This window comes from Chelonoidis abingdonii, chromosome 3, assembly GCF_003597395.2.
Source record: "Chelonoidis abingdonii isolate Lonesome George chromosome 3, CheloAbing_2.0, whole genome shotgun sequence".
In the NCBI taxonomy this organism is placed as follows: domain Eukaryota; kingdom Metazoa; phylum Chordata; order Testudines; family Testudinidae; genus Chelonoidis; species Chelonoidis abingdonii.
The window spans coordinates 192,347,616-192,363,029 of record NC_133771.1 but is presented as its reverse complement, the minus strand read 5'-3'; the positions used below and the strand labels follow the sequence as shown (position 1 = coordinate 192,363,029).

The following is a 15,414-nucleotide window of genomic DNA, read 5'->3' as shown; positions in this document are numbered from 1 at the left end:
TCCACTGGAGCCACGGGATCAGCGCGGGGGGCGGCAAAATGGCCGTGCGCCTAGGGCACGAGAAACCCTAGCGCCGGTCCTGCATATATCTGGCATGCATGGGTGTGGGTGAAGACTGTTTAAGCTTGGGTAATGACATGCATACAGGTGCATGGCTTCGGGGGTAGAAAGGAAGTGAAGACTGATGCAGGAGTTTGTGGAAAGACTATCTGAGGAAAGGAAGAAAAACTGTATGATGGAGAATGGGGAGGTGGTCACTTCAGATTTTATTTGAGGACCTATTAAAAAATGATTAAGCTCATGATCCATCAAACTGGATCATCATTTCACCACTGAAATCTCAGCCCTTCTTCCCTTTTGCTTTTCCAAACGCTGAATGCAGAGGAGTAAACCAAAGCCACAAAGTCTACCCTCCTTCCTCAGACATGGAGAAAGTCACCTTTTCAACACTTTCAGTTTTCATTGTCAAGCGGTAGGCTGAAACCAGGCCTCCATTGTGATAAAACATTTTGTTGTTAGTCTGCTGAACTGGTTCAGCTCAATGTCTTGTCAGCTTTCTCAAAGAGTAATCTTTTCTAAACTATGGAGCTTCAGCAACTTCATTTGTAGTAGATGTAAAGAATTTTTGTGACTGGCTCCATCAGCGCTCAGTGCTATCCTCATTAATCAATGCCAGGGATGCCAAGCCTGGAATCTCCTGCTATGTCAAAGAATTGAGGCTTTCCTAGCCATTGGCAAGAGAAAACTTGTAGGTTTTTTATTTTGTATAGTTTGTTCTATCTCCAACTCTTTGTATTCTTGCAGCCCAGCATCTTTAGGAAGCATGCAGAGTATGGTTGGACATGTCCCTCACAGACTGGCATAAATGTTGAATCTTGAGCTCGGGAAAAGCGTATGACTGGCACAGCTATGGGACTTGCTTCCAAATGTCTTTGCAAGTTGTTAACTCCCATCTAGCCTTTCTGGGCCTCCTCTGATGTTTCCCAGACATCTAATATAAAGTCAGCCTAGCAGACCTGGAGGTTCTACATCAGTGTTGCATGTATCAGCCAGATCGGTCCCAAAGACAGACCTCAAAAACCCCCTTTCGGCCATCAACAGACAATTCATCAATTTAATCTTAATGTATAAAGGCTCTAGAATTTTTGATGACTTAATGCACTACTCTGGCCATCAATACCAAATCCATGTCAAGTGAAGCTTTGCCTGCTCTGCACTAATGGAACTCCACTTTATATTTGACTCTGTCTTTTATTCCTGACATAAGAAGGTCCATGATTCTGCTGAGGGAATTGAAGGTGTGGTAGCAACAGAAGTATCAGATCCTTGACTGAAGAACACAGCAAGAAATAATGAACAGCCTGATGTGTTCACTTAATTTGTACTGAAAAGTTTTGCACTGATGTACTGAAATCTAGTCTCAGTTCCAACAATACTGTCAGCCCTTAATATCATGGGAGCATAAAATGTAATGGAACTGAGGCTTGCACCCCTGTGTCTCAACTTCAACACACTTTGTATAGTGGTGAGCTCTAATGCCATCAGCAAACCCTGTACCACTGGCCTCAGAGACGCAAGTGTCTATGAATGCTTCAAATACCTTGACATATTTGGCCATTGAGCTTGTAAATTGTGAACTCTGTCCTTGAGCTCGGTTAATACATGCCTAGTTGCATAAAGGAACATAGTGATGAGTAGTGATTAGTATTTTGGGAGAATTCATAATTATTTTTATTGCAATTGTATTGTCTGATGGGCTCATATAAAACCAAACTACTTAATTCAGACTGAAGAAACTTTTTATCATAAAATGTATGAGTCATATTTATTTGTCACTTGTACACATAACTCAGATGAACTAAATGTGTATCAAATATGATTTGCGTATGTTTAACACATATTTTTATCCAGTAAGCTACATATGAAATGTGTGTGATCTACAATAAGGAAGTAAATACAGATCTGCAAACTCCATGTATATAATATGTGATTAAAGTAACCCAAACCACACCTTTCATATATAAAAATATGAACATCAGCCTCTGAATCTTTTGTGAAACACATGGAAAAATGCAGCTCTTAATCTGCATGATAAGGGATTTTTGAAAAATTTCAGGTAGCTATTAAAATGTAATATGCTAGTTGTGATTATTAGACAGAAACAATAGTTGAAGAACACACAGAGCACAACAGGTGGGGGATTTTGTAAGGTACGATTGTACTGTCTCAATCTCAGGCTGGCTGTGGGGTGGATTGTCCTCTGCAATAGTTTACAGCAGCTTGAGTGGTGTTCAAATTTATACTGATTGCCAAGAAATTATTATAACAGTTGGGGACTACTGGAACAAAGCACCTCCCTTCCCTAGGCCGTGTTCCCTATCACAGCCACAGGCAGGGGGAGCGGTGCAGGAGCAGGTCTACAGGCTCTGCTTCACCAGAGAATCCCTCTGCTCTGGTCTGATTCTCCCACAGCTTACTGCAGCAGTTGTAATGTTGTTTTGTATGGATGAATAGCACAAAGCAATCCAAATGTGGGGGGAAATCTGGGCCAATATAATAAGGAAACATGTATCTCCTATGCCACCAATCATTAATGTAATGATGAAGCTTTAGTAGTCTTGTAAACACGGTGGGTCAGATTCATGGGTATGCCATGGCTGTTTTTGATGCGTCAACAATGCAAAACAGGTGTAAACCAGACTTTTAGTCAGTTAAACTGAGTATACAGCTATTTTGTATCACCCAAGCAGCATAAGCAGCCAGAACATATGAGGGAATGTGGCCCAGTATATTTTGGCATTGTGTTTTCTGGATCCAGTGTGGTATTCCATGCATACTACTGGCTTAGGTCTATTCTCCTATAATTAAAACTTAACATTTCTAAATGAACCTCAAAATATTGATGTGCAGTAGGTATCATTATACACATTTTACAGAAAGATAAAATGAAGTACAAGGATTTTGTTACTTAGAAAGAAAGTGGAGAAGATGTACATATAGTGAAAGCAGGGGGGGAAATAATGCCCAAATGTAAATTTTTAAAAACACATGAACTCTGGGACTTCATGTCTTTGTTCCAAAAATTGTGGGTCCCAAAATATATGGGCCAAAATTTTGAAATTCAGGTTCTTTGGATTAGGTGCCTATATTTTCATTTAGGCACTTAAATAAATGGCCAGGTTTCTGAGATACTGGGCATCCAGAGCTCCCATTAAAATCAATGGGAAATGTAGGGGATTTTAAGTGCTTACATATAGATATAGGTGTCCAATTTTAAGCATGCTGGGATGAAAATTTGGGCTGTGTATTTTGCAATGAATTATTGTGTTCATTCTGTGCAGCAGAAGGTCTTGACTCAGGAAAACATCTCTAATCAGGAAGGACACATAAGCATTTGTTTAAATATGTGCTTAAGTCTCATTGATTTCAACAGAACTTAAGCAAATGCTTAAGTGCTTTCCTGAATAGAGGTGGATTGAAAAACAGGTTTAGAGACTTTCCAAAATCAGGGCCTAATATAAGAATCTAATTTTTTTTAAAGTAGTATACTAAATAGGTCCACCATATAACCTATCACATCCTTAAAAACAACAATAAAAGCAGCTGAACTACATGCAAGAAAATTAAGCTGAGAATAGAATCCAGAGTTCTGACTGAGTCCTGTGCTCTAACTAGTAAATCACAAAAATACATATCACTAATCCATTTTAATTTCCAGTGTATCCGATTTCTATTTCCAGGTTTGATGTCCAGTTTGAAGTCCCACATAGCACACACTGCATTGCACTGCAAATGTCACATAATGTATAGAATATTTGGGCTCCTTTAAATAAGGAGTCACCTGATAATTACCAAGTAGTTATTAACCTACTCTTTTTTCTATTTACTTGCAAGAACTACAGTAAATACCAAAACTATGCCCCCCCAATTTTTTATTGGTAGGTGGTACTAATTACAAAATAAAAATAAATTGTGATACTTCCCTGAGGCCCTGTCCCTGCCCTGTCCCTTCTCCCTCACTTCCCTCCATCGCTTGCTCTCCACCACCCTCACTCAGTTTCACTGGGCTGGGGCAGGGGGTTGGGGTGAAGGAGAGATTGATTGCTCTGGCTGCGGGTGTGGGCTCCAGCATGAGGCCAGAAATTAGGGGTTCAGAGTGTGTGGGGGAGAGGGTTGGAGTACAGGAGGGGGTGAGGTCTCCGGCTGGGGGTGGAATTTCTGTTTTTTTAGGGTTTTTTTCTTAATTAGAGAATTACATTAAAAAAAAAAAGATGATGAAGGTTGCAAAGTCAAGCACTCAAAAGTTAGTGAGGGCTGAGAGAGTAAAGCCCAGAACTACTGGGTTCAGTGTCCTTGGACTGGGACCTGGAATACTGGGCAGGCCAGAGTTCCCCTACCAGCCACTGAGGAAGAGGCACCATCAGGACAGTGCTGGAGAGGGCAGCCTGAGATGGTTTGCGTGGAAGGACTTTCGGTAAATCTCTATGTGAGAGACTGTCTTGGGAAGCTCTCATTGCTAGTGGTGCCTTCCCTTGGCTGTCCTGGGGATTAGCTCTGCCAAGCATCACACCCCTATTTAATGATGTCTTCACACATCTTATCTCACTCCACAGCCCCTCTCACTCCAAGAACTGCAGCCTCCTCTTCACGATGATCTTCCAGCCAGGTCACTACATGGCTTCTTCTTCTGAGTCATCAGTAGGGTTCACACCTTTAGATCCACACCACAGACTTTTACCACTTGAGCTAACATAGTAACTGGTAGCAGTACCAGAGTGTTATCCTCCATGTGGATTAGCCACATACTTTGCCAGCGCTTTCACAGCAGAGTAATGCCAGTGATTTGCTCAAAGCAGAATTAATGTAGAAAGTCAGGACTCCTAGATTCAATACCTGGTTCTGTAGGGAAGCATGCTGTAGTGGTTACAGAACAAACTCTTCTGTCCCTGGCCTGTCTCTGTTCCCCTCTGCTCCACCTTGATTCCTTTCCCACATTCCTTTTGCTACTTCTCATCTTCTGGCTTCTGGAACACCCCTCTCTCCTTATCTTCCTCCCAATTTCTCACCACTCTGCATTCCTATAGGACTACTTCCTCCTTCTTACTGTCTTATTATGGAAATGGTCAGGTAACCTAAACTATAGGTGATGCTACCAGTTCCATCTTTTAAAACAAACACACGCTAATTAAGAGAGCTCACAGCAGCCAGGGGAATAGGGGAATTCAAAAATGTTCACAAGGAATTTATAGGCTATAAGGCTGGTACTGAAACCAAATGCACAGATTAGTGGGAATATTTTTAAAGAATAAATATTTTTTAAAAATGAGCATCTTCACCAAAGAGCACAGTATAGTTCAGATCTGATCGGTAATGCCCTTTTTATTCACATCCTAAACCACTCTTGAAGGCAGACTGCTGAATTCTATGGTTTAATGATAAGGACAAACATCCTCTAGAGATCAAGATGAATCAAGTCAACTCATTTAATTTGAGATTTGATTTGATTTCATCCTGTAATTTTGAATATGTAAGTTCACAAAGACTAGCAGGTATTACTTCCTATTTGGGGGTGCCTTAAGTTTACTGTTTCACTTCATATGTAAAAGTAAGAATACGTAAGACTGTACACATGAATTTGGAAAAAAAAAAAAAAAGATTGACACCTCTGTGGTTAACAAATAACTCTTCTCCACTGCCTAAGGCACACAAACATATCCCCAATTTAACCCACAATGCACTGAGACATAACAATTTTAAAATGCTGTCTGCTCAATACTTATAACAGACTTTTTTTAGTTCAATAAAAGGAAAGTCAGAAGAATTTATTGAATATATGCCTTTGCATGCCATACCTTTCCTCAACTGAAACCTCCTTCAGCTGCTGGTGTGGCTTTGTGCCTTCCATTTCTCGGATGCTTACTGCATAGATCTTTGTTGTATAATCAATAGCCTTTTCTCTTGCAACATCACTGTCATAACCTTTAATAATGTGAAAAATAAAATGACACCCGTGTAGTTTGTTTTCAATTTTGTATTGGATAAATAAGAAATAGAAAGATCTGCAACAACAGAAGCAGTCTAAGGCTCGGTCTACACTATGGGGAGGGGGAGGGGGTGTCGACCTAAGATCCAACTTCAGCTATGAGAAGAGCATAGCTGAAGTCGACGTTTCTTAGGTTGACTTATATCGCGTCTTCACTGCACAGAGTCGACTACCGCTGCTCCCCCGTCGACTCTGCTTCTGCCTCTCACCATGGTTGAGTACAGGAGTCGACAGCAGAGCGATCGGGGATCGATTTATTGTGTTTACTGTAGACACGATAAATCGATCCCTGATAGATCGATCACTACCCGCCGATCCGGCGGGTAGTATAGATGTACCCTTAGGTCCTGATCCTACAAAGACTTACATATAGTTAACTTTAAGCACTTACTTAACTTTAAGCACATGAGGAGTCCCATTGAACTCAACAGTATTCCTCACATGCTTAAAGTTAAGAACATATGTGAGTCTTTGTGAGATCAGGACTAAATTTAATACGTATTTTGCATATTCTTCTTTTACCTCCATCCTCTTCTGCATCTGTATCTGACTCCTCACTGTCAACCAGTTTACTCTCTTGGATGCCCACAAACTCTCTAGTCCAGATCATCAAAGCAGTATCAGCACCACCTACAGTCAGTAGCACAGAATCATTATGTAACCATCGAATGTTGGTTACATGGGCACTATGACCCACATACTTCTTGAACTTTGCATGTTGCCCCTGCAATATAAAGAATACACGTTATCACTTAAACTATTAATTTTTCACATTTTCCTACAGAAATTTTCCCCACTTTCCTTTCCAATGTGACTTCTAATCTGAGTTAATACTATTTATTACCTTCACAGGATATGAAAAAAGCTTCACAAAACCAAAGTCATCTCCTGTAGCTAACAGTGAACCATCTTTTGTAAGAGTAGCCGCATTTACAACAGTGACATCACTATGCATGGGCCAGATTCCTTCACAAGTAGGACCAAGAACACATGTCCAGGTATCCCATTCAATCTTCTCTATCTGGAAACAAAAATTCCCAAAACAAAGTAATCCTGACAAATGTCCAATACACTGCTTGAGTTGTTACATTTTTCTCTTGAACTACGATTCTAACAAACTAGTTTTGACAGATCAACTTGCATATGGGCTTAGTCAAAATGATTTTTTGCTTTTGTTTTTGTTACCTTACAGTGTGTTCATTTCCTAATGATTAATGCTAAATATCATTTATGTCCTTTATTAAAATTGCTATATTACAAGGTAGAGTTCCTGGAATTTTACTTTTTTGCTATACATTTTTTATTCTCCAGGGAGAGATCATTGGTCATTATCATTTGGATTTAAACTGTTTAGAGATTTTTGGAGGTGCTGAATATTGGCAGCGTTCATTAAAGTTATTGAGAGTTGCAGGTGTTCAGCATCCCTTAAAAATGAGGCCACATGCTTTTAAAAGTAGCTTCCTAAATTGCACTTAAATTGCCTGCACACAGATTAAATACAAAACACATTCATGCAACGAGATTATGTGGAATTACTTGTCTGGAATGCACAAATATATATATTTGCACATAAATCCATCTGCTAAAAGAACAAATGGATGCACCTGCAGATATTGCAGGTAATGGAAAATTTGGTGTTGTTCCACTCATGTAATTTCATTCTGAGATTTATTGTCACAATTTTAGTAAATCTGCACTTTTTAATCTACTTTTCAACTTATTTCAATGGGAGAGAAAAGTTAGTTCAATGCCAAGTCCTTTTGAAAATCTCATCCACAATATTTACAATATTTGATCAGATCTGAATTAAAGCGCTTATCTGAAATGGTTCTAATTCTGAAATACTAATGTTTGTTAAGTTCTTAGAGTAACGAAGCAGCTATAAAAGGTATGATACTGAGAGATTAAGCCATTCTAATTATATCCATTATAAGGATTAACTTTTGCATATGTAACATCTGTATGTTATAATACTTACAAAGGCCTACTTCACAAGGCTGTTGTGAAAATTCACTAATGTCTGTGTAGCACTTTGTAAACTTAAAAGTGCGGTAGCATGGGGAAGGAATATGAAGAAGACATACCATTTAAATAAGTAATACACTAATTTTCAGCAGTATCATATAACAACATTCACAATATAAAACCTTCAAGTTAGTACTGAGTGAAGTAATCAGAAAATGTAATTAGTATGATCCATACCTCAGCAGCTCTTATAATATGTCTCTTTCCTCTTGGTGCTTCAAAAAACAGTTGTTCTTTGGCACCAGAATTGACTTGCAATAACTTTCCTGTATGTGAAATATAAGTTTATTATTTATTTCATACATGATTGGAATATTATGAAGTGCCCTTTTTATTGAGTGATGAGATGTTATGAAAAATTTGAATGCATAGGTATTTGTGACAAAACGATAAGCATGACCTACAGAGCATTAATATAAATATAGTCCATCTTATCATTTTGTCACAAATACGTATGCATTATCATTTATTAATATAAATTCAGTTTCTAAAAATGGTTGTTTAGATACTACTCACAAACTGTAGAGTACGGGCCAAGTTATGCCTGATGCTGAGTAGCCTCAGAGGTGCTTAGCACTTTGGTGGATCAAGTCCTAAATGTGAGATTTCAAATAATCATATAATAATCATATATATGATTATTTTACAAGACAGCTGTACAGCGATTTAAAAAAGTTATAAATCTCTCTCTTGCTATTCAAGCACTGCTCTATACAAATGTATAACAAACAATCCTTGAATACAAACATTACAAATGGGATCCAAATTGTATGCTAACAATTAGGCAGGCTTATGTGAAACTGAATGTACATTATTTCAGAATGGTAACTGTGTTAGTCTGCAAACCGTGTTAGTCAGCAAAAACAACAAGAAGTCCTTGTGTCACCTTAGAGACTAACAAAGGTATTTGGACTTAAGTTTTCATGGGTTAAAACACACTTCATCAGGTGCATGGAGTGAAAAATACAATAAGCAGTATATATATTACAGTTCATGAAAAGATGGGAGTTGCCTTACCAAGTAGGGGGTCAGTGCTAACGAGGCCAATTCAATTAAGGTGGAAGTGGTCTATTCCCAACAGTTGACAAGAAGGAGTGAATATCAACAGAGAGAAAACTACTTTTGTAACGCTAATGAGGCCAATGCAATAAAGGTGGACATCGCCCATTTCCAACAGTTGACAAGAAGGTGTGAGTATCAGCAGAGGGAAAATTACTTTTTGTAGTGACCTGTCCACTCCCAGTTTTTATTCAGGCCTAATTTGATTTTGTCTAGTTTGCAAATTAATTCCAGTTCTGCAGTTTCTTGCTGAAGTCTGTTTTTGAAGTTTTTTTGTTGAAGAATTGCCACTTTTAAATCTGTTATTCAGTGTCCAGGGAGACAGAAGTGTTCTCCTACTGGTTTTTGAATGTTACAATTCTTGATGTCTGATTTGTGTCCATTTATTCTTTTGCATAGAGACTGTCTGGTTTGGCCAATGTACATGGCAGAGGGGCATTGCTGGCACATGATGGCATATATCACATTGGTAGATGTGAAGGTGAATGAGCCCCTGATGGTGTGGCTGATATAGTTAGGTCCTATGATGGTGTCCCTTGAATAGACATGCAGACAGAGTTGACAACGGGGTTGTTGCAGAGATTGGTTCATTAGTAAGTCATTGGGCAGGAAGGGGAGAAACATAAAAAAATAAACAGGCTGCCTTAAATTTGAGTTTTATGATATAAGTGAAGCAGCAAGAAAGACAGATTTCTAAAATAAATCTATTGCTGAAAAGTTACAGGGGTCCTGTAGGCCACTATAAAATGACTCTGGAGCGTCCTTTGATTGATAAAGAGCTGGGATGCTCACAGTCTGAAAGGCTTCTTCACCCCTTCAGATTGATGGAAGAAAAACAACATAAGATATCTGACCTCTGGCAGCACTAGAAATCTGCCACCCTCCCCTACTTCCTGTGCTAGAGCCTTCAAGCAGGAGCAAAACATTTTCTTACTCCTAGGCAGAGACTGGGAATATATTTATCAGCTGCATGTGTGCTGCTTGGATAGTCTGCCCACATGTCATCAGGAACAACACCCTCCTGTAAAAGTTTCAACCAGAAATTGAAGGCAGCACCCACAAATTTAAAATTTGGTCAAAAACTAAGTTATTTTTTAAAAATCTACTTGGGAATTTATTATAAAAGAGGTTTTCCAGTATCTAAATAGTGTGGTTTGATAAGGGAAGCAGTTATTAACTAAGAAACACTGGATCAGATCCTTGGACACTGTAAATAGTGTAGTTCTAATGGAGTCATAGAATCACAGAATGTTAGGGTTAGAAGAGACCTCAGGAGGTCATATAGTCCAACCCCCTGCTCAAAGCAGGACCAACACCAACTAAATCATCCCAGCCAGGGCTTTGTCAAGCCAGGCCTTAAAAACCTGTAAGGATGGAGATTCCACCACCCTCCCTAGGTAACCCACTGCCAAACCAGACAGTCTCTATGCAAAAGAATAAATTGGTTACCTAGGGAGGTGGTGGAAATAGTGTTTCCTAATATCCAGTCTAGACCTCCCTCACTGCAACTGGAGACCATTGCTTCTTGTTCTGTCATCTGCCACCACTGAGAACAGCCGAGCTCCATCCTCTTTGGAACCCCCTTTTGGGTAGTTAAAGGTTGCTATCAGATCCCTCCTCACTCTGCTCTTCTGCAGACTTAATAAGCCCAGTTCCCTGAGCCTCTCCTTATAAGTCATGTGCCCCAGACCCCTAATCATTTTCATTGTTCTCCGCTGGACTTTCTTCAATTTGTCCACATCCCTTCTGTAGTGGGAGAACCAAAATTGAACACAATATTCCAAATGTGGCCTCACCAGCACCAAATGGAGGGGAATAATCACTTCTCTCGATCTGCTGGCAATGCTCCTACTAATACAGTTCAATATCCCTTTGTTGGCAACAAGGGCAAACTGCTGACTCACATCCAGCTTCTCGTCCACTGTAATCCCCAGGTCCTTTTCTGCAGAGTCATGTTGATTTACATCATCTGAGGATGTGACCCATTATTCCAAGAGCCATGTTCAGTTCTGCAGGAGTCACTGATGATGGCAGGACCCAAACAAGGAAGAATACAGTACGAGGCTATAGATTTTAAGGCCACAGGAGGTCACCTAGTTTGATCTCTTGCATAACTAGGGTCATAGAATTTCACTCATTATTTTTTGCCATGTAGGGATTATTCTATCTACTGGGGCGGAGGGGAGTTATATTGCTGCCCATCACTGTAGTATCTGAGCATCTATTTTATTCTTTTCTACTATGTTGAACACTATGACCAAATCACTTGTGGATGAAGTAGACAATATCTTTCGGGAAGCCATGTTGCTTTCAAGACCATTACAAACACAGAGGGGAAGCGGGTAAATCAGCATGAGCTTCAGGGAAAAGGCAAAAGATGTAATGGAAAGGAATGCTAGCCTACATCTTCTAAGCAGTCATAGAAATAATGGGGAGTAAAATCAACAACAAAAAAGGAGCTAGTGGTGTTCTTTCATATGTGTTCCTTCAAAATCTCAACAGGTAGATCATCTCCAAATAATTGTAAAGATACTTAAAGAGATTTCAGTGTCCCTATTCTTAAGACAGGCATTATCCACTATACATGTTGTGACACGAGGCTCTCTGGTGCCCACTGGCAAAGAGTTCACTGTTCTTTACAAGCAACTCCTGTCTCAAACCTGAGAAACTCACTACATCAAATACAGCACTTTCATTGTATTTATCCATAAAGGGTAACATATGAGGTTTCTACTGAAAACTCGCAACGTATCAATACCCATAATCATTGTGAGATGTGTGTATGGGTAATATTTAAAGAATAATGAAACTATATTGAAAATTATGCCCTTACAGTTTTGGGGTAAAAGTGAGTCATCAGGGAATCATACGTCTCAGTGATGGCCCATTCAAGCAGGAGGGAATTGCCACCCCTCCCTGGCTAACTAATTATGTAATGTATTGTTTGATTGCCCACCTTTGCACCAACCCATAAAAGTCAATGGAAAAACCTCAAAGATAAACTATAAAAACATCAAAACCACTTGGAAGTGAAAAGGAACAATATGAGAGCAGGGAGGTTGTCCTGTCTGTGAATAAAGACAAAAGGCTGATTCAGTAGATAACAAGGTGGAAAAAGACACTCTGGGTCCATTCACTGAGGACGTACCTTGATGAGCAGGGGTACTTCATGAAAGACAGAGTTCTAGCTCCTTGGGGCTAGCAAGTGCTGCCAAAGATTGAAACTTTGGAGTAAAAATTTGCTTTATTAGACTTTGTCTACACTACAGAGATTTGTCAACAAAAGTCAGCTTTCATCGACAAAACAGTGGAGCTGTACACACTACAGTACTCCTTCTGCTGACAAAACTCTTCGGCTTCACCGACAAAATAAAACCACCTCGATGAAAGGTGTAGAGCTTTTTGCGGTAAAGTTATATAGACAAAGTGTCAGTGTAGAGATAGCAGCAACCACCGTATGTAGGAGACAAATAAAGATTGATTATCTTTCAGCGAGTATGTTTTTTATTAAAAACCAATTAACAACATACAGAAAACATTTGGTGGAAAGTCAGATAACAGTGAAGGAAAGTGTTCTGATATAGGGTTCCATAGCTGTGTGTCACTCCAGCTATGCTTTTGGAAGCTGTCTGAAGGGGTGGACAGTCAGAGGAACTGAGTCAGCCAGAAAGATGCAAGGAATGGGTGGGAGGAGTTTGGGGAGGGCATGGCAAGCAGTTCTGTGTCAGCTGCAGGGGGGCTGAGCACAGATGTATTCTGCTTACAGTGCGGTTAGGGACTTCAACATAGAATAATAGAATATCAGGGTTGGAAGGGACCTCAGGAAGTCATCTAGTTCAACCTCCTGCTCAATGCAGGACCAATCTCCAACTAAATCATTCCAGCCAGGGCTTTGTCAAAAACATCTAAGGAAGGAGATTTCACCACCTCCCTAGGTAACTCATTCCAGTGCTTCACCACTCTCCTAGTGAAAAAGTTTTTTCTAATATCCAAACTAAATCTCCCCCACTGCAACTTGAGACCATTACTCCTTGTTCTGCCATCTGGTACCACTGAGAACAGTATAGATCCATCCTCTTTGGAACCCCCTTTCAGGTAGTTGAAAGCAGCTATCAAATTCCCCCTTGTTCTTTTCTTCTGAAGACAAAATAATCCCAGTTCCCTCAGCCTCTCTTCAAAAATCATATGCTTCAGCCCCTTAATCATTTTTTTTGCCCTCCACTAGACTCTTTCCAATTTTTCCACATCCTTCTTGTAGCGTGGGGCCCAAAACTGGACACAGTACTCCAGATGAGGCCTCACCAAATGCCGAATAGAGGGGAATGATCATGTCCCTCGATCTGCTGGCAATGCTCCTACATATACAACCCAAAATGCTGTTAGCCTTCTTGGCAACAAGGGCACACTGTTGACTCATAAGCATCTCTTCCATCACTTTTATCATCACACTTAGCTAAAATTTGCTCCTGGCTCTTCTTACTGGTCTGCCTTCGGGTTTCTAATTTTCATTCACAGTCTCTCTCCATGTCCCGTGTTCTTGTTTTTTGGGTCTGAGGATTGGACCACCTCTTGAAACATGTCCTTCTTGCTCCTCCTTGGTCACTTCCTTATCAGGTGGAGGCGCTGCACTTGTGTGTAGGGGGTTCCCCAGAAGGCTACATCTTCATAAGCACAAGAAACAATAAACAGAGCATAATTGTTAATGCACATACGACATCGAATCATAACAGTAAAATGCACTCCTTTTCAAATTTTAATTAGTTTCTCAGTGTCCCTGGCAAGCGCACAGCTCAGTGAATGCCCTAAACATGGTGAGTTCACCCAGGAAAGGGGCACTCAAGATGGGGCAAAAGGTCTAGGTCAGTGGTCCCCAAACTGTTGGGTGCGCCCCCCTAGGGTGGTGCAGGGGGCCTGGCCCAGCAACCCTGGGAGACAGGGAGAAAGTGCCACTTTGCTCTTAGTTCTGCTTCAGCCTCAGTCCCCACCACCCAGACACTAGAAGTCTGATTACCCGCAGTAACCGGCCTCTGCCACTGGGGGGGTGGGAAGAGCAGCAACCACTGCTGGAGCCTGGAGGAGCACTCAGGGATGGCTTAAGTGTGGCTCCACCTCCCCTGTCCTGCCCCATTCATCCCCTTACCCCCCAACCCCAGCTCCTGGGTGGGATGCGGACCAGGTAAGGGGGCGGGTAAGTGAAAAAGTTTGGGGACCGCCGTTCTAGGTGGTTTTTTAAGGGGATCACTGCAGGCAACTAGAGGCAATATTGTAAATTCTGCCACCATTTTCCGCAGGTCATTGAAGCCAATATCTTACTCCTGAGGGTAAGCAATGATGCAACGGTGCATCTCCTGTATTCGTGCAGCTTCAGACCAAGTCCCTGTGCTGCTTGCTGTATGCCACTTTGGTCCCTGCACAAATGATTGCCGATTGGTGCCAGAAAGTTTCCTACAGTGGAGGAAAGAACAAAGCAGCTCTGCCAAGGAACTTTCAGCAGAGGGATTGATAAGTATCTCCAAGAAAGTTTCCTAGAGATCTCTCTGAGGATTCCAGTGAACTCTCACTGTGCATTAACACATTGTTCCGTCCTACTGTGTAGCTGCACAGAGGAATGTCCAGCACACACAAACACAGCTAGTCTTGTACATTTCTATCCCTTAACCCACTTCTAGCGTATAACAAAGCAAAGGACAGCTCTACGTCATATAACTGAGCAACATCAACTCAAAAAGATCACTTACCAGAGTTCTCCTCTCCTGCATCACGTGCACCAGAGACAGAGTGCTGGGACTGGCTCATATCCTCCTGGGTCCAGAAGAGGTCCTGGCTTCCCACAGTACTGGATGACCCAGTCACCTCTCCCATCTTGTCCTCCAACTTGACCTCCTCTTCCACCACTTTGTCCTCAGGGTTGAATCCACTGTCCACTGTCTCCAGCTCCCACATCCCCAAAGTATCCCCGGGTCTCCTGGCAATAGAGGTGGGGTTGCCGCCAAGGATGGCGTCCAACTCCTTATAGAAGCAACAGGACTTTACCACAGCACCAGAGTGACAGTTTGACTTCCTGGGCTTCTGGTACGCCTGCCTCAGCCCCTTTATCTTCACATGGCACTGATGTGTCTCCCATTTGTAACCCTCATCCAACATATGGATAATCTTCTGGTCTGGAAAGAAAGTCCCTGATTGCAGCTTTCTGTACAGTCCAGTTTCCTGAAGATGTGTGTGTCATGCACCTTTCTCTGACTACCCTGCGTTGATGTCAATGAAATGACCATGGGGATCCACACACA

General features: G+C 41.1%; 1 protein-coding gene across 2 annotated transcripts in view; it reads right to left on the bottom strand.

Annotated features, from left to right (window-relative positions):
- Positions 1-15,414, bottom strand: part of EML6 (EMAP like 6) — a 360,575-nt gene that overhangs the window by 62,027 nt on the left and 283,134 nt on the right. For both annotated transcript variants that reach the window (XM_075064408.1, XM_075064409.1), the window contains exons 25-28: positions 8,246-8,334; positions 6,888-7,064; positions 6,566-6,767; positions 5,853-5,979 (exon numbers count right to left, since the gene is read on the bottom strand). In XM_075064408.1, coding sequence (XP_074920509.1) covers positions 5,853-5,979; positions 6,566-6,767; positions 6,888-7,064; positions 8,246-8,334 — 595 coding nt within the window. The remainder of the gene's footprint in view (positions 1-5,852; positions 5,980-6,565; positions 6,768-6,887; positions 7,065-8,245; positions 8,335-15,414) is intronic.